We start from the raw sequence: 23,347 nt of genomic DNA, 5'->3' as shown, positions 1-23,347 counted from the left end.
TTAAAAAAGAACTGAATCCAGTTAGAACAAAGAATCCTGTAAAAATCCTCCAATTCACCCCAAGTGGGTGAAGGGCTGTTAGTTGGAATAGGGCCAACTTTTGCATTAATCCTCTCCCATTCTCTTTCTTGGAATGTGACTCTGAATAAACAGTATACAGATCTATCTATCCCACATCTCTGAGAGCAGTCATATCCCCAAAAATATTTAAAGAGAGAACAGCAATGCATACCAGCCCATGCAGAAGAAAACATTGTGTACCCACCCTGATTAGACCCTCTCTCTCTCCCTCCTCCCTCTCTCTCTCTCTTTCCTTCTCTTTCTCTCTCTGTCCAAGAAAAAGGGAGAAGGAAAGGAAGAGGGAGAGGGAGAGAGAGAGAGAAAAAAAACCTGAATTAGTTCACAGGGAGAACATGTTGCTCTGTAACACAAACGCCTCCTATGGGCACTAGTGGGGATGGATTTTGGAAACTGCAATGTATGCCTTCTCTATCTTATTAATATTTTGTATATATGTAAGTATTACAAGTTACTGAAAACATTTTGAGGTTCCTTTCAATGTAAGCAATGCCATTCAAAAATTTAACAAAAGTGGCTAAGCATCAAATACTACTGACTACAAGAAGAGGAAGAGACTTCTGTGTTTTTTTCAGAGGTTGCACTTATTCCTATGAATCATAAACATATTATTTTTCAATAAAAGTATTGAAAAGTATTAAGCAGGACAAAATGTTCATTTATCAGATTTCAGAGTGCTGAGACCATTGTTGAAATATATCTGATAACTTGTCTGGCCAAAAAGAGTATGATAAAAAATCCAATGTTTCACTCTATTTTCATAATTCAAATTTTCCTTGAAGAAATTATAGCAAATAAATACTCCGTAGCAAATGCTAGTTGGAATCATCATAAATACAGTGACTGCTATATAAAATATGTAGTATGTTGTTTTTAATAGACTGATAACTCATTCTACTACCTATACCTAGACTATCCTTGAATCTGCACATTCTATCTAAGCAGACTGAAAGGAACTATATTTTAGTGTACTGATATGAACTGAATTCTTCAACTTGCCTCTTACACTGCAACGTATTATTGTTTTTGCCCTTTGTGAGCAATATTTAAAATATTGCAGCAGAATTTTTAACACAATATTCTTTTCCTCTGCTTCTTATTTAATAATAAATATTCAAATTACAAACATGTTTCCATTGCTATATTGTTTTAGTGAACTAAAGCAACGTCATAATAAAATCAGGACTGGCTCAAATGATATATCTGCATTCCCTGCATCATCATGCATACCGTGTTTCCCCGAAAATAAGACCCTGTCTTATATTTTTTTGAACCCCAAAATAAGCGCTTGGCCTTATTTTCCAGGAGGTCTTATTATTTTGGGGTGCATGGAGCAAGATGGGGCTCCTCCTGCCATCTTACCTGATTTCTAGCTCTGCATTTAAATATTTTTGGGGTGGGCTTATTTTCAGGGGGAGGCTTATTTTAGCACATGCACTCAAAAGCCCAATTGGGTTTATTATCAGGGGATGTCTTATTTTTGGGAAAACAGGGGTAGTACAAAAATATTTTCCTTCTCCCAGACAGTAAAATACAATATCTGATTTTAAACTAAGAAACTACTACCATGCTTCCCTTTTATCACTACCAAAAACCAGCTGCTCACTCACTTTATATTATAACTAAAGAGCAAATGATTTTTTTTACTATGGTCAAAAGTTATATCTTAAAAGATATTCCCTGATGTGTTTTATATATGTATGACACATGCACACACAGAGACACAGACCTAGACACACAGACACCCACACAGACAAAGATACATATACCTACCTACACCATTTATTGCTATATGCATATTTTATACAATTGCCATAATTCAGTAGGAATAAATCATCTTACTCAGCTAAAATCATGATCTTGATTATTATTTCGTTTGACAAAGGTAAGCATTTTACTGGAAATTGGGAGGGGAATATAAAACACTGACCTTTGGTGCAATTTGGTTTAGTTTCATCACTGAAGTCTCCACAGTCATTGTCTCCATCACAAGCCCAGTGACCTGGAATGCACCGGCCAGTAGAGCACCTGAACTGGTTGTCAAAACATGAATGAAGACAGTCCAGTTCATCAGTCCCATCACCACAGTCATTATCTGTAAAAATGTGTGAGTATTTTATTCATGCCCAATTTATTCTTGTATTTAATAACTAAGCAGAAAACAGTAGATTCAGCTTTTTATTTCCTTCAGTTTTGTAAAGCCAAGAATAGAGTTAATGTATAGAGTTAGAATAGAGCTATTTCAGCAAGATTTGTATGATGGGGAAGGTACAGAGAGTATATAGATTTTAAATGTAATTGTAACAATAAGTTCTGATTTACCAAAAACAATTTTTTAAAAAATTAATTAAAAAAATAATTATGAAAAAGGAACAAATTAGAAAAATACTTTGCTGACCTCTATATATTACTTAGATTATAAGCCAAATTGGCTTCTGCCCAAAGCAATTAGAATAACCTTAAAAACAGAAGTTAGACTTGCCCTAATGGCAGACTACAAAGAATAATTAATATTTATTTATTTAGCACACTTATAAAGCCATATATATCACTAAAAATGACTCTGGGTGTTATACAACAATGAAATAAAAGCACAGGGTATATAAAAACCCAATCATTATTTAAAAGAGAAATATTATTAAATATTAAAACATACAAACCACACAGAAAGGTCAAAACATCAACTACAATGGAGTCATCTCAGAATATTTCCACTTTCCTGGGCCTCCAGGCCTGATAACATAACGAGTTATTAAAATAATAGCAGAATAGAGCTGACTTTGGGATAGGAAAGGAGAATGTTCCATAGAGCAGGTACTGTGGTAAGTTGTCTCACCTCCTGGGACCACTAAACATAACTGTGTGGCAGATGGTATCTATAACTTGCTTTCTTTGCCAGATTGAATGGGACAGGATGATGTAGATGGGGAGAGGCAGTCCCTTTGATAAACTGGTCACATGCCAGAAAGAACTTTAAAGATTAAAACCAGCACCTTGAATTGAGCCCAAAATTTCCATTGCTAAGCAACACTGTTTTCATAAATTTTGCTACTTTTTATGACCTTTGTTATTAAGTGAATCCAGCGATGAAATCCAGTCGGATCTATACAGCTTGCACAAATCGGTAGGGCCGGCGGCGGGAGGCTCCGCCCACCTGCTGGGACATCATTACGTCCCATTTTTGACCCTCTGCACATGCACAGAAGGCTCTGCGCATGCACAGAAGAGGCACACATGCTCACATTTCCGAACTGGTAGCAAAGGTAAGTGCACTTCACTGCTGAGTGAATCACTTCACTTGTTAAGGTAGTAACACTGTTGTTAAGTAAAATTCGTTTCCACATTAATTTTGCTTGTCAGAATATCACAAAAGGTGATCATATGACTGGGACACTGCAACTGTCATAAATACATGCCAGTTGCCAAGCATCTGAATTTTGATCATGTGAACCATGGGGATCCTGCAACAGTCATAAGTGTAAAAAAATGGTCATAAGTCACTTTTTCAGCACCATTGTTAATTTTGAATTTCTAAATGAATTGTTGTAAGTTGAGGACTACCTGTACATTAATATTATATATTAATATAATTATAATTTGAGAACTCAATACCCGTGCAGCAAAACAGAATCTTAAATAGGATAGTGTTACACAAGATATAAAGGACATTATATAGAAGTTATTCACCTGTGCTTCCTGAATTTGTCTAATATTCAGGATGTAGGTGGGAGTTCATTTATGAATATGTCAATATGTTTGCCTCATTTTCTTTTAAATTTAGTCTTTATTTCCAAAGGGTCAATTAGCTCAGCTTAGAAAGTAATAAAGGGCTACTTGTCTGTTATTGTAGTTCTTTAGGTGGTTACTTAATGTTCATCCAATTTGCAACTTTGCAGATCATCTTTGTAAAACATTTGAAAGCTGAGTATTGATGAAGTCTCCAATTGTGCATGCTGTCCTGAAAAAAGTGCAAGTACCAGCACTATTGCAGTATTTACACAGCATCTCAGAGAAAAACAGATCAGCTTAATGGGGATTGGAAGAAAAGATATATGAAGATAGAGATGGCCATTTGAAGATCCAAAATACTAGAAGCATAAGGTGTGTTCTAAGGCCATGGTTCTTGGTAATGGCCTCCAAACTTTGAAAATGCTGCCCCCAGAGGTACATCTTTCCCCAACCCTCAGTACATTTTGAATGATCCTGCTAATCATGCTATTTCCCCAAAACTTTGGCTTCTAGCAAGTTTTTCGATCAAATGACTATTGATTACTATTGTTGTGTTTTTATGTTTTTATGGGATTGATCAGGTGTTGATTTTCTCCTTGTATCTTTTTGATGGGGGCAGATTTCAAATATTATAAAATAAGTTAAATAACAATAAATATTGTCCCCCACATATGAGAGAATAGCAAGCAATAGCAAGCTTACTTCATGGAATTGACATCTGCCTCAGACCCCAAAGGGCAAGTATAATATAACATTCACAGCTTTTGCATTGTGCTGCATGATTGGGCGAGGACACCATTTGTCACTCCTTCCCAGGCCGTCAAATCATTGGTGTCCAGTTTGACTTTTAGTATGACTTTGTTTTAATTAAACACAGCTATATATCTGTCAGTGTCACTAGCTTTCATTCCTTTTCTATTATGTTCTATGACTAGCTTTAGACAAAAGAATGGGTGCAAAGTAAAAGTTTGGGATCTCACCTACAGTTTCGAACATGAGGTGAGTTTTATGCTTAAAGAATATAATTAAGGTGGCCCTGAAGACCTTGCAGGGAACAAAAGGTTGCAGGTTCTGCCAATGGGCCTGGGGAACCCAGAGCGGGTTGGAGCCCATTAAATGGCTTGTGTGAGGTGCTGTCACCAGGGCGGGGGGGGGGGGAATGATTTTAGAATATTAATTTATTATATGGCTTCTTTTATTAATTTTATTGTTTTTATATGAGGTTTTATATTCTGTAAGCCTATATGTGAATAGGCGGCAATATAAATTCCCTAAATAAATAAAATAAATAAATAAATAAAAAACTGTGACAAAATATTTGTATAGCAATAACCAAAACAACAGAGTGATGAAAGGTATAGGAAACACATCCAAGATCCTAGACATGTGTTGATTCTTATAATATTTTAAGTATTACATGCTTAGCAATATCTGAGGCTACGAAGATGCAATATAGTTTACTGGATGCTGCTACTGTGGTGAGAGAAGAATTATGGTCCTAGCATGTTGCACACAAGAGGCATGGTCCTGCCAAAACATTAAATGTGGGAGTGTCCTACAAGATTTTTTCTTCAGTGATGCAAACCCATGTATACATGATGCCACAATAGGCATTTCAGTTACTGTTTTTATGTAGCCATTTATATATTATGTGCCACTCCCTATTTGTTAAGTAAAATAAATACTGTTTTATTTTACTTTGTGGTTTAGGGCATTCATTCAATATATTTTAAGCTATGGAATAGTAATAAAGAGGTGGGGGGCCCCTAACCAAAACAGGTCAATCAAGCTCCACCATCAATTTCTTTTTTTGACTAAGTATAGAAGCATAGAGAAATAAGTGATATAAGAAATAAGTAAATCAGGCTTACAGTATATATATATAAATATGCAAATAGCATATACAATATCACAAATATTTAATTAACAGGAGACATAATGGCTTAAATAGTATTCTGTCACTTTCCATCTTCAAGCAGAAGTGAAAGGTCAGAAATCAATGATAATCCTATGCATTATACTTATATGATTAATCGGTAAATTCTTTAGTACATATTAATCTTCAAAACATTGGATCACTTTTATAAGATTTAATGAAATCAATTATTGTCACTTCTAGTGTATAAATAGTGGATTGGATGCTAACATGGAACCTATTACACAAAACTTAATAGGTAACATGTAACATGAAAGCTAATTCCCACCACTATCACATGAAACTTTCAGCCTTAGCTACTTCAGGGTTGGCTATGATACAGGGAATCTGAATTCCTGAAAATTAGACAGAAACATTATTTGTGACTAGAGTTAAACTAGTGTTGATTCTTACCTGTATCACAATGCCACTTGATATTAATACATCTTCCATTATTACATATAAAATGAATCAGTGGGTCACAGGTTGGGAACTCTATAGAGAAAGGAGAGGAGAGGAGAGGAGAGGAGAGGAGAGGAGAGGAGAGGAGGTTTAATATCATATTTACTATAATATATGGGCATCTATTATTTCATACATTTTCAAAAACAACTGTTATTACATTGCTAGCTGTGTCAACTAGATATGTTATCTGAAATAGAAAAAAGGTGTTTGTATTAATATAACATAATGTGTATATGAATATAACATAAAAGAATTCTCAGTTTACGACTCTAACTGTAATCAGAAATCTGGTTGTAAGTCATTGGGGTCATAAGTCTAGACACCCACATGCTCGAAGTGATTTTAAAACTTTTTTTTTTTGCAATGGCTGTTAAATAAATGGGGCAGTTGTTAAGCAAATATAGTGGTTGTAAGTGCAAATCCATTTATCTGAACTGTCATTTTTTGCTGGAAGCTGGTAAAAAGCAATGCAAATTACCATCACATGACTACAGAATGCAACAACTTGTCAGAAACCATGGAGGGATGCCTGACTATTTACAATGACTGGGGGTGTTGTCTTTATAGGTTGTAAAGCGCCATGGACATTGTAAATGCAAATGGTTGTTAAGCGACTAGTCATAAGTCAAGGACAACTTGTATATTAAAAGAAAATGAGTACAGTATTTTGCTAAAGCATTAAGCACAAATGTTTCTGACTACACAAATTCCTAAATTGTCCCTTTAAAGAAATTTCAGATATTTCTGGTAGGAATTGTCTTTCTTAGTATACTAAAGGTATACAGAAGCCTAAAACATAAAAACATCACAGAAATTGTACAGCTTCACAGCCTGTAATGATTTTGTGCCCCTGTGGGGCAATGTTGTGATTCTCAAGGAATATTTTATAGCTATCACCACAATAATAGTTTGAAGTTTATGGTAAACATCTGTGATCGTATGCCTTAAAAACAAATTAAATATAGTATTAAGAAGGAAGGTAAGAACAAAAATAGAATCATAATAAAGAAGTCATGTCACCATTGTTGGATCATGATGCTTTTATGTTAAATTCAGAATGAAAGTAGAAGCAAGAAATATTTACAAAGTCACTGGGGTGGGGTGGGGGTGGGGCTTAACTGTGGTGTTGTTTTTGCCATGAGAATACTGACCTACAATTATCTAGCAGTATATGAACCAGCCTCCGAGACGTGGGACACGTATGTAAAACGTTTTGACTGTTTCCTCCAGGCCAATGATTTTATTCAACTGTCCAGCGACTGGAAACATGCCCATTTCCTGAATGCATGTGGCCCACAAATTTTTGCGACACCAGGGCTCTGATGGCTCCTCAACCTGTCTCTACAGTGCCCTGGGCCACTCTAATGGGCAAACTAAAGGCACACTATGTGCCTGCTCCCTCTTGCATGTCCCGGCGATTTACATTCCACCAGAGGGTCCAGAAGGAAGGGAAGTCCATTAACTTTTACATGGCTTCCCTCAGGGCCGCTGCAATAGATTGTGAGTTCCCAAACCTAGATGATTCCCTCCTTGAGCAGTTGGTGTGTGGTGTGAGGGACATGAGACTACAACGTCGCCTTTTAGCAACAAATGACATTTGCCTCCAATCCGCTTTGGATGAGGCGTGCACATATGTGATGTCAGAAAAATCTGAGGCTGAGATGCACAGGGCTCCGTCCATGCTTGCAACTGCCCGGTGAGTTCACCATGACGATGTCTTTTCCGATGACCTCACAGATGAGGAAGATGATGTGAACCGCCTCAAATCATCCCCAACAAGCAAACGGCAAACAGAAGGAAAACCATAACAAGCACCTTGCCTCGGCTGCGGCGAAAACCATCCTCACTCATTGTTCCGTTTTAAGACCGCAGTCTGCCAACGATGTGGCAAAAGGGGTCACCTGGCTAAAGTCTGTCGCTCCAGCCCACAGGACAACACCCCTCGCTCAGCCAGACACTTCCAAAGAGGCCACCAAGCCACCAGAGAGGATTGTTTCACCATCACCAGAGAGGACACCAACCCTGCAGTGTCGATCAGCCATTCATCTACAAGCCCCAACAAAAAACTTTTTCTGTCAGAATAGAAGGGGTGCCCTGCAAGATGAAGGTGGACACGGGCTCCTCCAAGACCATTGTTGCCTGGAACACACTACAAAAAATAGTCCCTAGCTTCTCCAGGGGTCACCTAACTGCCTGCAACACCAGGCTTCGGGACTATCAAGGGAACAATATTCCCATTCTGGGGTGTGCCAAATTTTTAGTGGAGAAAGGCGTGTTCTCAGGGCGCCTCCCATTACTAGTCGTAAGGGGAAACCTCCCCAGTTTGCTAGGGCTTGATTGGTTCAAGGCTTTGGGCCTCAACATCACAGGCATTCATGCTACTACCACTAACGATTTTGAGGCCTTGACTACTGAATTTGCTGAAGTCTTCGATGACTCCCTGGATAAATATGTGGGAAACCCTATATCCCTCAACATTGATCCCCAAGTGTCCCCTATCCGGCTTAAGCCTCGATGGGTGACTTTTGCACTACATCCTAAATTGGACAAGGAACTGAATAAGCTGATTGCGCAGGGGGTTCTTGAGCCACAGATCATTCTAAGTGGGAGACACCCATTGTCATTCCCACCAAACCAGATGGTTCCGTGCGCATCTGTGGTGATTTCAAATGCACACTGAACCGTGCACTGCAAGCACACCCTTATCCAGTCCCCGTGGTCCAGCACCTCCTCCACTCTTTGGGTCAGGGGTCTATTTTTTGCCAAGCTGGATATGGCACAGGCATATCAGCAGCTCCCTGTGGATGATGCCACAGCTGCTGCCCAGACTATTGTCACACACAGGGGTACCTTTAAGTGCCATCACTTACAATTTGGAATCAGTGTGGCTCCTGGGTTGTTTCAGGGTCTTATGGAACGGCTATTACATGGAATACTGGGAGTCATCCCTTACTTCGATGACATTTTAATCTCGGCCACCAGCCAAATTGCCCTTATTAGCCGCTTACAACAAGTTCTCACCCAGTTTCAGCAAATGGGCCTTAAGCTCAAAAAATCTAAGTGTACAATTGGGGTTCCTAGGGTTGAGTTCTTAGAGTTTCTGATAGATGCTAAAGGTCTGCACCCTACCCCATCAAAGGTGGACGCCATTAAAAAAGCCCCTACTCCGACGTGCAAAGCTGAATTGCAGGCTTTTCTAGGCTTACTCAATTTTTACAGTGTGTTCCTGCCACATAAGGCATCTGTGGCGGAACCTTTCACAGGTTATTAGACTGTAAGGCTCTCTGGGTATGAGGAAGGGCCCAGGCCTCGGCTTTCACTGCTGTCAAAGATCTCCTTACCTCAGATGCAATACTGGTCCAATACAGCGACAGTATCTCCTTAACTTTGGCTTGTGATGCCTCTCCATATGGCATAGGGGCTGTCCTGAGCCACCTACTGCCAAATGGAACCGAGGCTCCAATTGCTTATTTTTCTCGGACCTTATCCTCGGCCAAGAGAAATTATAGTCAATTGGACAAAGAGACCCTGGCGGCTGTTGCTGCCCTCAAGCGGTTTCACGACTATGTGTATGGCTGTTTTTTCCAATTGATAACTGACCACAAGCCCCTGCTGGGGTTGTTAGCTGGCAACAAGCAAACACCCCAGATCATGTCCCCTTGTCTATCTAGATGGTCCATCTTCCTTGTGGCTTACAATTATCAGCTGATCTATTGGCCTGGCAGAGAGCTCTCCAACGCGGATGCCCTCAGCCGATGCCCTCTTCCTTTAGCTGTGGAAGACCAGGCTCCTGCCTCAACTGTGTTCTTGGTGGACGAATTTCCTACCTTGGTCACCGTGGCCGACATTGCCAAATATTCCAAACGAGACTGCACCATAGCGCAGGTTCTTGACTGGGTGCACAGGGGGTGGCCACAGGGACATCTGCCAGAGGAATTCCTGCCATACAAGGCGAGACAACATGAGCTGTCTGTCTTGAAGGGTTGCTTATTGTGGGGCAACAGAATAGTGGTCCCCCCTAACTTACACACCCCCATATTAAAATCTCTGCATGAAGGGCATCCTGGCATAGCCAGGGTGAAGGCTTTGGGTCGCAGCTATGTGTGGTGGCCTAAATTAGATCAGGCTGTCACAAAGTGGGTAGAGAGTTGCCAGAGCTGTCAGCAGTCCTGGCCAGCACCCCCCACAGCCACCCCTACAGAATGGGAGACCCCCAGAAGCCCATGGTCCCGAATCCATATTGACCTGGCTGGCCCGGTCCAAGGGGCAAACCTTTTTGGTAGTGGTTGATGCATACTCTAACTGGATAGAGGCTACTATCATGGCATCAACCTCTTCAGAAGCCATCAACAGGGTCCTACGCAAACTATTTGCCACTCACAGCCTGCCCGATGTGGTGGTATCAGATAATGGGCCGCAGTTCACCTCGGCTGACTCGCCTAGCTTGACTAGATCTCCAGCCCCAGTAGTTCCTGAGGATCTGGAACAAGCACCTCCTCCATCATGCGAGGCCCCAGAATTACGCCGATCCGGAAGGGTGCGTAGGCGCCCAGCATGTTTGCAGGAATACGCATGCGCCATCCAAGGGGGGAGGAGTGTGGCATACGTAGCCATGCCTCTGCCCAGCAACACGGAAGTGTTGCCTATTGGCTGTGAAGTGACAGCTCGGCCGGCGGGAGAAATGAGTGCGTGTGATTGGCCACCTGTTTGACAGCTGCTGTATAAATAGCAGCCTTGACAGAAATTGTTGCCTGATTCATTCGTTCCTACTGTAATGGGTGTTTGCTGTTGTTATGGCCTGAGGCCTTGCCTAATAAAGGACATTGTTATTTAATACTGTCTCGCCTCTTCTCACCTCGCTTCAAACAAAGCAACATTTATGGTAGACTGATTTAATATATGAAGTATTTATGTAATCAAAATTTACTGTTTGGAAATGTCACAAATGTGGCCTGAGTTACCAAAGATATTCAAAAATATACTTTTAGAATTAAAATGCATTTGACAAAATGTCAATTTTGAAATTGGGGAGGGGTTTTATTTTACAAAAAGAAAGCTTACAAAAAACTTTTTAAAAAGGAAATACACACATACACACACACCACTAATTCAGAAGTTAATCTTAATTAAACAAATAATTTAGCTATAATTTCTGTAAGTTCTTGATCTATACTATATTCTTGAAAGTCCAGTTTTACATTATTCTCATATCTTTGTCTTCTATATTTTTTCTATATCTATTTATTTTTTACTTCTATATTTCTGTAATCTCAATTACTTTATTGTCATTCTTTACAGAGCCAAACTCTTTTTTCTACAGATTTAAGTCCATCTACCTCAGATGGGTTCCTCTTTTCTACTTCTGTGCTGTCACAATCTTTACATTTTTGTGTGCCTTTTCTACTTGCTCCCTCTGAAGCAAACATCTCACAAAATGAGGGAAGGAAATTAACACCTTTTCTTTTCTTCTTCTTCTTCCTCCCTCTCTCTCTCTCTTTCTCCCTCTCCCTCTCCCTCTCCCTCCCTCCTAGTTTTCTCAGATGCTGCCCTTTTCTGGTTGCCTTTTTCTCTTCAGGCTTATCTTCTAGTTTGTCTCTTGACTTTGACCTATGCTTTCACTCCATTTATTCAGCCTCTCCTCCATGAGGTCTAGGGCTGCAGAACTCCCAGGCAGCCATCCTGTCTTCCGTCCTCTTCCTTGCCTGCCCCATACTCTCCCTCCCTACCCCCTTTTCCTCTCCACCCCCGCTCTCTTTTTTTAAATAAAAAAATATTATATTTCTGTTCTCTATGTGGAAGCCAGAAGCATTCTTGGTAAAAATTATCATGTCTGAGCTTGGTAGTTTGCTTTGGAACATGCTGGCCTGCTTTATTTTTGCTTTTTAATTAAAGTATATTTAAGGGGTCCTTGGTGCTCTCTGAACTTGGTTGTTTTCTTGCAGAAGTGTCATTACCCGAACTAGACAGCATCATCAGTGCTAGTGTTATAAAGACCCCTCATTTCAGTCCTGAGCTACAAATATTTCCCTTTAAAGTATATTTAAAATATTCTGTGGACTATACAGATTGATAAGCAGCAAAGAAAATACCTCGGCAACCAGGGAAAGAAAGCTGGGCTGTATTGTGTGTAATAGAGAGGGGAGAAAAATAAGAAGACTAGAAAATAAAAATAAAATAAAATAAAATAAAAACCTTAAGAGGAGAAAGGATTAATACAGTCCAACAGCAGGCCACGAAAAGCAATATTATCACTTTTGACATGTTTCATTTAAAAAAATGTCAAGAGCATAGGTATCACTTATGCATTGATAGCATTTAGATTTTTCTGTTCTATTAATAAAACAGGGTTAATTTGATAATGCATAATGTATTTTGTGATGGTGATGGTTCCCTAAGACTTCCAGAATGTGAAGAAGCAGATAGAGAAGGTAGCTGCATGAGCATTAATGGCATATCAGCTTTGCAAGCTGCACTGGCTGCCACTTTGCTTCTGGCTGCAATTCAAGGTGCTGGTTGTTACCTATAAATCTATATGTGGCCTAGGCTCACTTTACTTGAGTTTCTTCTATCTCCCAAAGCATCTGTCTGGCCAATTTGCTCCTTCAAGGTTGGGCTACTCCAGGTTCCTTTGATTAAACAATATTATCTATAGGGACCCCAGAAATGTGCTTTGTCTGTAGCCGCGTCTGACTTATGAAATAAAATTCCCTCTGAGATCTGGATGGCTCTGCCCTTGTTTAGAAGACAGCTCTTCACCCAGGCCTTTAGTGTGGCTTGCTATTGTTTAATGTATTATTTATTGTAATTTCTGTGATTGCTGTGAGCCACCCAGAGTCATTAAGAGTCGTGTGCCAGACAAATGTAATAAAATTATATGAATATATATGTGTGTGTGTGTGTGTGTGTTTCTGTGTATGTTTGTACGCACACAGTATTTATGTGCATGTGTATATACAGTATCTATGTACTGTATATACATACATATCAGTGGTGGGATTCAAATTTTTTTACTACCGGTTCTGTGGGCGTGGCATGGCTTGGTGGCGTGGCTTGGTGGACATGGCAGGGGAAGGATACTGTAAAATCTTCATTCCCTCCCCACTCCAGGGGAAGGTTACTGCAAAATCCCCATTTCCTCCTGATCAGCTGGGACTTGGGAGGCAGATAATAGATGGGTGCGGGGCCAGTCAGAATTTTTACTACTGGTTCTCTGAACTACTCAAAATTTCTGCTACTGGTTCTCCAGAACTGGTCAGAACCTGCTGAAACCCAACTTTGATACATATATATATATGATAGCGAAAGAAAGAGAGAATCAGAGGTGGTATTCAGCAGGTTCTGACCAGTTCTGGAGAACCGGTAGCGGAAATTTTGAGTAGTTCGGAGAACCGGTAAATACCACCTCTGACTGGCTCCGTCCCCATCTATTCTCTGCCTTCCGAGTCCCAGCTGATTGGGAGGAAATGGGGATTTTGCAGTAACTTTCCCCTGGAGTGGGGGTGGGAATGGAGGTTTTACAGTATCCTTCCTCGCCACACCCACCAAGCCATGCCCACCAAGCAATGCCACGCCCACCAAGCCATGCCCACAGAACTGGTAGTAAAAAATTTTGAATCCCACCACTGGAGAGAATGCTTAGCTTTTAACAGAAAGAGCCTCAAAAAGATGATCATCAGAACAATTACATGATTTTCAAAATGTATAAAAGCAAATGGCTTAATTGCCACTTTTCACAAGGTTAGATGCAATGTAGCTGATAAAAGCCAGAATATCAATTTAAAAAGGATAAAAGGCCATTTAACAGTGGTTTTAATCCTTTTAATCCTGTTGTTTTTCTCTCTCTAAATTAGAGGTGTAGATAGATTTTATAGCCACAATAGCATTCTTTTTTATTTTTATCGCATGTGAACACTATATGTTGAGATATATTCAACTCAGTAACTTTATATCACCTTATTAAGCTTAGAATTTTTTTTTTTGAGGATAGAAGAGAAATATGAAGGGGACTTAATTTAGATTGTCATTAATAATAGTCAATCATTTTCCCATAACAAAGCTAAGAAGCAGAGTTAAGAATTTCTGCTAATTATATAGATCCCAAGAGAGAAACCACACTAGCTTTTCTACCATAAGAGCTAAATCAATACTCATGCCTCTGCTGTCAGCACTGTGCCTGTAAGAGACCAGATGAGGTGGGACAAAGGAAGAACTAAAAAGGCTGCACACTTGCGTATCAAAAGAGCAATCATAATCGTTGAATTAGTATGTGGTTTCATTGCAGTAGAGTGACCACACATATATGATTTATGAAACACCTTAGATATTTTGAGGCCATAGAGTTAAGGAAGATGGGTTGTATTCCACACATATTAAAGATCATATCAATTTGTTTTTCCTAGTGAAGTCAGTGCAGCTGAGCTTGCTAAGGAGAGAAGATTAACAAACCCCATCTGTGGCTAGTTACTATAAAAATGGTCACATTTCATGCCAAAGGCAGTTATAGTCACAAAAATTTATAGAAGCATATTGATTTCCAGCAAGATCCACATGCAGTACAAGTTTATATAGTACAGAAATCATAACATAACATCATAATTCCTTAGCTTTACAGACATAAACTCTTTCTAGGATTTGGCAGCAGCAGAAATTTCCAGATTTGGATTCTTCTATACATCACTAGCCATTTTATTTAGTATTATTATTTTATTTAGCTTTATTTTACAAACTTTTATTACATTTATTGGCAGTAATAGATTTCTAATCTTCTAAAGATTAAATTTCTATTTTTTTTTCTTTTCTTCATCCTTCTCTTCCTGTCTGCAGCTGTGACTCTTTATTCTTGTCAAATGAAATTCTTTCTAACAATAGAAGACAAGTTTTCATTGTGTTTCTGAAATGTTCCTGTGCTTCTACATTCATTTTAGGACACTTTATCCCTTCTTCCCTAATTCCCAAGCACCACCATCATTTGCTAAAATGAATTATTTCTAATAATTTCCTCTCCCCGCTTATTTTATTTACTATTTTGCTAAACTAATTAATGAAAGGAAGATATAAGTCCATGTGGAAGACGACACATTATTCTTTTGGTGGTGGTGGTGATTTGTTTGTTTGTTTAAAAAAAGAAATAGAAAGTTTTCTGAATTGTTTTTTCTCCATAATATAAGATTATATTTTAATCTATTTTGAATAAAATCCTATTATATCTAAAGTGTTTGATTTATATACTTTGTCAAGTACTTGGTGTGTCCAAGAAACAAACAAATGAATAATATTGAATTATAGACAGGAAAATTGTAGTATTTATTTTACGAAAGAATGTATGTAACCTAGTTATCTAATCATCTGTTGCCTAAATACTGGGAGCATGATATTCATTCCTAGAGGAGTTTAATATGTAAGACAACAGAATAGCTAGGCAATACATGGCTTGTCATGAGTAGTATCAAATTACAAATTAATTTCTTATATGAATCAAATATTCTATTTATAAAGTCTGTGATTCAACTTACCACAAGTTGCTGCTTCATCTGACTGATCACCACAATCATCCTCTTGATCACACAACCATGAACGTGGAATGCAGCGTCCATTCCCACAGGAAAACTGATCTAGTTGACATACTCTTGCTTGAATGATAAATTGATATTAAAATTACAGATTGGAGGTCAAATAAAATCTCCTTGAGTCAGACATATACACTGTCAGGTTTTCTCCTTCTTATGTCAGCACTAGGATAAATGCATCTTGACATGCTGACATACACACACACATATATATATTTGCCATGCACTGTACTTTTTGTTGCAATTTCATATGCTAGAAGCTTTTTAAATGCCATATATATAAAATTCATATACTGAATAAGACAATTGCAATTTTTAGAAGATTTATTAAAATGTCAACGTTAACATGTCACTTCAATCTAATCGCTTCCTTTTCCTTTCTTTCTCTTTATCAATGTCTCTATATGGAGTGCCAATTTGGTGTACTAGTCACCTTCTCTCAGACCTAGGAAGGAGGCAATGACAAACCATATTAAAAAAAAAAACCAACCTTCCCAGGAAAATGTACATACACACACAAGGGGTAAAATGCACTTACCTTTTGTACTGGTTTGGAGATGTGAGTGCGCATGTGCACATGCTACGCTCCCATGCACCTCTTCTGCATATGCACAGAACCTTCTGCGTATGTGCAGAACCTTCTGCACATGCGCAGAGAGTCAGCGCACAGGAGCCGAGCGGGACAACAGCAGCACCGGGGATGGCGCAAAGAGAGGGTTGAGGGGCTTTTTAAGTTTGTTTTTAGATAAGATTTTAAGGGGTTCATGGGTAACCAGAGTGGGTTTGGGGAAAAACCCACCAGGGTTGGGTTCAGGTCAGGCAGGGGCTGTGGCATTAGGGTTGTGGGGTCGGATGTTAGGGAGAGGGCTAGAGTCCAATTTTATGAGGGCCATTCCATCAGTACTATGGCTGGGAGGGACAGATATGGTTGGAGCAGGGGGCCATATCATGTTTTGGGAGTGCACGCTCGTTGTCTTTGAACAATTGTGCACTCCGGTCCCCAATGCTCTGCTCATTCCCCGGGTTGCACAGATCCTCAGGGTCTGGGCCTTCGGCTGAGGTTATGCAATGCCAGGTCCGTAGTAAATAAAGCCCCCTTCATTTGCGATCTTGTTCAGGAGGGGGGGAGCGGACCTGGCGGGTATTACGGAGACCTGGTTGGGCCGGGGGAGGTCCCCCGTCATTGAAATGTGCCCACCCAGTTTTTGTGCATTTCATCAGCCAAGGTCACAGGGGAGGGGTGGGGGGTGGCGGTTGTCATTAAAGAAGGTCTTGGGCTGAGGGAGGTCACTGTGCCTCAGACTGCCGGATGTGAGTCTCTCCTTGTGAAGTGGGGTCATGGGGTACAGATGGGCGTGCTGATCACGTACCTGGCTCCCTGCCACATGGCGGCAGCCCTGCCCAAGCTGCTCAACGTTATGGCTGCGGTGGTGGTTATGGTCATGGGGGATTTTAACTTGCCATCCATCGGTGAGACGTCTGAGGCAGCTCGGGAGTTCATGGCTTCCATGCGGCTATGGACCTGACCCAGTTAGTTCATGTCCCTACTCACATGGGGGGAAACACGCTGGACTTGGTTTTTGTCTCTGGTCAGTGGTTGAGTGCTCTTGAGATAGGGGATATAGTGACTAAGCCCTTGTCATGGTCAGATCACTCCCTCCTTCCCTTTGACCTTCGAACCACCACACCCTGCCACAGGGAGGCGGAACCGATGTGATGGTACTGTCCCAGGCACCTGATGGAACCTGATAGGTTCCAGACGGAACTTGGGCCATTCCCTGAGGCTCTGGCTCACGCCTCGACTGAAGACCTACTGGCTGCCTGGGACAGGGCGGCCGCTGGAGCTTTGGATCAGGTCGTGCCTATGTGGCCTCTGACCCGGCGCCGGTCTCATCTGGCTCCTTGGTTCACCGAGGAGCTGAGAAAGATGAAGCACCGGAAAAGATGCCTGGAGAGCAGTTGGAGGGCCAGCCTTTCTGAATCCGACCGAACACTGGTAAGATCTCATATTAAGACTTACCTAGTGGCAATAAAAGCGGCAAAATGTAACTATTTTGCCACTCTTATTGCATCATCAGATAATCGCCCGGCTGCCCTGTTTAGAGTGACCCGCTCCCTGCTCCACCAGGGAGCGCGGGAGGACGCCTTGGAGGGCAGGGCGTCCTGTGCAGTATCTATATGACAAAATCGCTCAGATTCGGGAAGACTTGGACTTTGACTGGATGAGTCTGGGGAGGGAGACGGGGTGAGTCTTGAGAATATTATCTGGGAAGAGTTTGATCCTGTGACTCCCGAAGACGTGGACAGGATTCTGGGTAGACTGAGCGCAGCCACGTTTATTGGACCCGTGTCCCTCCTGGTTGGTGCTGGCCTCTCGGGAGATGACACAAGGCTGGCTCCAGGGGATTATAAATGCTTCATTGAGTGAGGGTGACTTTCCCACTGCCTTGAAAGAGGTGGTGGTGAGGCCTCTCCTCGAGAAGCCTTCCCTGGACCCAGCAGTGTTAGCAAATTATCTTCCAGTCTCCAACCTTCCCTTTGTGGCAAAGTTTGTTGAGAGTGTGGTGGCGCGACAGTTTCCCCAGTACCTAGATAAACGGTTTATCTGGATCCATTCCATTTGGGCTTCAGGCCTGGGTACAGCACGGAAACGGCATTGTTTGCGTTGGTTGATGATCTCTGGAGGGCTCAGGACAGGGGTTGTTCCTCTGTCGTGGTCCTATTAGACCTCTCAGTGGCTTTTGATACCATCGACCATGGTATCATGCTGCACCGGTTGGAAGAGTTGGGGGTGGGGGGCACCGTGTTGTGGTGATTCTCTTCCTTTCTCTCCAACCGGTCGCATTCTGTGTTGGCAGGGGGACAGAGGTCGACCCCGAGGCACCTTATATGTGGGATGCCACAAGGGTCAGTCCTCGTGTCCTTCTGTTCAACATTTATGTGAAGCCGCTGGGTGAGATCATCCATGGTTTCAGGGTGAAGTACCATCAGTACGCTGATGATACTCAGCTGTACATCTCCATCCCGGACCACCCCAATGATGCCCTTGATGTGATGTCCCGGTGCCTAGAGGCCGTGCGGATCTGGATGGGGAGGAACAAGCTCAGACTCAACTCTTCCAAGACCGAATGGCTGTGGTTTCCGGTGTCCCGATATAGTCAGCTGGCTCCCTCTCTGACTATTGGGAGTGAGATCTTGTCCCCCTCAGAGAGAGTTCGCAACTTGGGTGTCCTCCTGGATGCACAGCTGTCCTTGGAAGATCATATGACGGCTGTGGCCAGGGAAGCTTTTTATCAGGTTTGCCTGATACACCAGTTGCGTCCCTTTCTGGACTGGGATGCCCTGTGCATGGTCACTCATGCCCTCGTCACATCACGTCTGGACTACTGTAATGCTCTCTACATGGGGCTCCCCTTGAAGAGCACTCGGAGGCTCCAACTGGTCCAGAATGCAGCTGCGCGGGTGGTTATGGGGGCAACTCGGTTCAACCACGTAACACCCCTCCTGCGCAAGCTGCACTGACTCCCAGTGGTCTTCCGAGTGTGATTCAAAGTGTTGGTCACCACCTTTAAAGCGCTCCATGGCTTAGGACCGGGGTATATACGAGACCACCTGCTGCCAGCAACAGCCTCCCACCGGCCAATACGCTCTCATAGAGAGGGGCTCCTCAGGGTGCCGACTGGCAACACCCAGGGGGAGAGCCTTCTCTGTGGGGGCACCAACCCTCTGGAATGAGCTGCCTCTTGAGATTTGTCTCATCCCCGACCTGCGTACCTTTCGCCACGCCTTGAAGACCCTCTTGTTCCAGCAAGCCGGCCTGGCCTAATACAAATTTTAGAATGGGTGTATGTGTGTTTTAATCTATGGGCCAAATTTTTATATTTTTTATATTTTCAATTTTAAATTGTTTTAAATTTTGTATATTTATATGTGTTTTAATATGGCTGTACACCACCCTAGTCCTTCGGGAGAAGGGCAGTATAGAAATCTAATAAATCAAATCAAATCAAATCAAGTGTCAGTGACTCGAGTGGCTTTTGCTGCAGTGTTGAGAGGGCGAGTGCGGCCGGTTGCTCGCTTCGCTGCCAAAGCCTCTCAAGCCAACATGCGAAGGCTTGCAGCTTGCAGGGAGGGAGATTTAAATCAGTTCAGTTCAGCGAACCGAGGTGGGCCGAGGTGGTCGAATTTCACCCCACACACACACACACACACACACACACACACACACACACACACACAATATTATAAATATACTAAAGAAATATACTCAAAACTGTAGAAATGGTGGTAGACTTTAGGAGAAACCCTCTTATACTACCACCTCTTACAATACTAGACAACACAGTATCAACAGTAGAGACCTTCAAGTTTCTAGGTTCTATCGTATCTTAAGATTTAAAATGAAGACCTAACATCAAAAACGTCATCAAAAAAGCACAACAAAGAAAGGCGAGTTTTTCAGATGATACAAAATTGGGGGGATATTAACTACATTAGAATAGCTTTTTTAAATCTTTATACCCTTGAGGAACCCTTTAAATAATTGTCAGGTCTCTATTGAGAATGTCTGCCTTACAGGTTAGCACTGAATATCAAACTGGAACAATGAGCAAAAACCATGAAATATATATTTTAAGAGGGAAAAATGTAAAACCCTTGACTTGGGTAAGAAAAATCACAGACATGAGTATAGGATGAAAGGAACTATACAGAACAACAGTGGAACACAAGTTGAATTATGAGACAACAATGAGTGTAACTGCAAAAAAAGCAAATGCAGTTTTGCACTGAATCAACAGAAATATATTGTTAAAACCAAGATACTTAATGTTCCTTTTTGTTGCTGTTGCTCATGCAATGCCTAGTAGATTGCATCCACTTCTTGATATCATAATTTAGGAAGGATATTGATAAACTGGAGCTGATATAGTGGGGAGCAACCAAGAAGATAAAGAAGGAAAAGCTTATAAACTAAACAGTTTCAGATGTATGTAGCCTACAGAAAAAAAAAAGAGACTGCAGAGAGATATGATGATTGTCTTCAAAAATAGGAACTACCAGAACAGAATTGTTCAGAGTTGTTCCAGAATGCATGACAAGAAACAAGGGATTTCGTTTTTGGTGGTAAATCATGAAGCTTTTTATAACAAATTATTCAACAAGGGAAGAATCTGCCTCAGAAGACAAAAGAATCTACTTCACTGAAAATATTTATAGAAAGGGTAGATGGCTATCTGGTGGATAGCACTAGAGTACTGGGTTGGACTAGATACTTTCCAAGATCCAACTTTACAATTTATAATTATATGATAATTAGAAGTAACTAAAAAATCTTAATTAACAAGCCTGATTCTCTTATTTCTTGAATAAAAAAGTAAGACAAGTTTAAGATTATATTTTAATTATCTAATCTTAATAAGCTTGGGAATCCTTATTTTTTTAACAAAAAATAAAAATCCTATCAGCAATGAAGATGCTAAATGGTGCTAGGAAAGGAATTCAGAAAATAGTGAGAATAACTGCCTGAGAGCAAATACAATAAAAAATTTGAATAGACACCATCAGAATTCTTCATTTACTTACTTACTTACTTACTTACTTACTTACTTACTTACTTACTTACTTACTTACTTACTTACTTACTCTATCTATCTATCTATCTATCTATCTATCTATCTATCTATCTATCTATCTATCTATCATCTATCATATGTCATACAATGTTAGGGAAATTTGCAAATGCTAGACACAATGCAGTCCTAAATTGCTAGTTCATTCTGTTCAGCCCTTGCATGCCTATCCTAGGTGCACTACGGGGGGCAAATTAGCTTACACCAGCTGACTAGCAGCACTCAGGTTGCTGGCTCTTCTGGGCTCCTCTGCCAGTTTCATTTCACATTGTATTGCATTGCCTCATGTCTGGCCAGGTCCAATGCCGGCTCCCACTCCCTGCAAGCATGAATGCAGCTAGGCTTCCTCCACTGAAGTGGTACCCATTTATCTACTTGCAATATTGCATGCTTTCAAACGGCTGGGTAGACAGCAGCTAACCTCGTCTCAGAAAGCTGGGCTCAAACCGCTGGAGCGCAGACCAGTTCTGGCCAGCAGTTCTAGTGTCATTAAGCCACTGTGCCATGACATCCCCACATAAGAACACAATGAGCAGTGCCATCTCATTGGTGCTGATTAGGAAGTACTCTCAGGTTTCTCTGAGCAAGGCTCAGCAAGATCTCCTGGTTTCATACAGTTCAATGTAGCTCTTAGGTAAGACTTAACAGATGTGTCATGGTCACAGTTCAGCTAGATATTATTGCAACAAAAATGAAGCCAAAGGAAACATTCAGCTTTCCATTACATTTTCCCTCTTTTAAAATAATAATAACAATGCCTTTAAATCAGTTTTGACTCCTGGAAACTACATGGACTAGTCCCTGCACTTTTTTTGACAAGGTTTTTCAGAAATGGTTTTACCATTGCCTCTTCCAAGGGCTGAGAGTGACTGGCCCAATGTCACCCAGCTAGCTTGGTACCTAAGGAAGGACTAGAACTCATATTCTCCCAGTTTCTAGTCTCATACCTTAAACAAACTGGCTTTCTCTTAAAATTACGTTTTGTTAAATCCATAGATTTTTCTTTCCATTCTTCCCATGAGGCCAACCAATTACTGAGTGTTTCCATAACTACCATCTCTAGTCTGGAAATCTCTTGCCTGTGCATGTTATTCTGCAAAGCTGCCGAGATTGAAATGTGTTATACAGAGAGAATATGGTTAATAATTATTAGGTCTTTTCATTACCAAAAGTTTACATGGCAATTAATCTATGGCCTGACTCATAACAGTATCTCACAACATACCTGCTAAATGCCAAACTCCAGAAGTGAGTGCGGAGAGGAGAAAAGCATATGCTTCTACTAGACCAATAATGAATTAGTCCATATGGACAGATGAAATTACTTAGTAAAGTAGAGCCAATTAACAAGATTAAGTAAAACAGCAACCATGTTAGAAACAACATGGTTGCTGTTTAAATATTTAAAATTGATGGTAACCAGTAATGGCTTGGTTTACTTCAGACCAAAATTTTGGATCCGAACATACTCAACAGAGGCTTAAGATCAAACATAATCACCAGGAAATGTGCTTGATTTGTTTGATTGTTTCTTTTTACCTGCACAAGTCTCATTTGATTCATCTTCATTGTTACCACAATCATTTGCTCCATCACAAAGCCATCTCTTAGGGATGCATCGGTTATTATGGCATTTAAATTGATTGTCAGGACAACTATGATTAACTGGAAGACATAATAATAATACCTTTTATATTCAGCAACAACCATTACAATCCACTGTAAATATGTCTTATAATAAATTGTATACACTGAAAAAAGAGACAATAAATGTTTAGCATTTTCTTTTCTTTTTTTAATCTTAGAGCAAACTATGAAACGAGGGATAAAAAATATCCCTTACTATAAGGAGACCAGAAACAAATAAAATAAAGGACAAAAGCTTTAAGTTAATATGGAGAAGATACAAAATTTTAAGACCACAAAAGGCTTAATTATACTTAACCTTGTGTTGGATGGTATTG

General features: G+C 40.7%; 1 protein-coding gene across 1 annotated transcript in view; it reads right to left on the bottom strand.

The window, feature by feature from the left end:
* LRP1B (LDL receptor related protein 1B) overlaps positions 1–23,347 on the bottom strand; it is a 989,801-nt gene that overhangs the window by 219,506 nt on the left and 746,948 nt on the right. The window contains exons 17-20 of the mRNA XM_070957016.1: positions 22,923–23,048; positions 15,700–15,816; positions 6,137–6,217; positions 2,009–2,173 (exon numbers count right to left, since the gene is read on the bottom strand). Coding sequence (XP_070813117.1) covers positions 2,009–2,173; positions 6,137–6,217; positions 15,700–15,816; positions 22,923–23,048 — 489 coding nt within the window. The remainder of the gene's footprint in view (positions 1–2,008; positions 2,174–6,136; positions 6,218–15,699; positions 15,817–22,922; positions 23,049–23,347) is intronic.

Source organism: Pituophis catenifer, unplaced genomic scaffold (genome assembly GCF_029215685.1).
Source record: "Pituophis catenifer annectens isolate HBS135680 unplaced genomic scaffold, rPitCat1.0.hap2 SCAF_1, whole genome shotgun sequence".
In the NCBI taxonomy this organism is placed as follows: domain Eukaryota; kingdom Metazoa; phylum Chordata; class Lepidosauria; order Squamata; family Colubridae; genus Pituophis; species Pituophis catenifer.
Note: the sequence above shows the minus strand (reverse complement) of the source record. Positions and strands in the feature narration are given on the sequence as shown.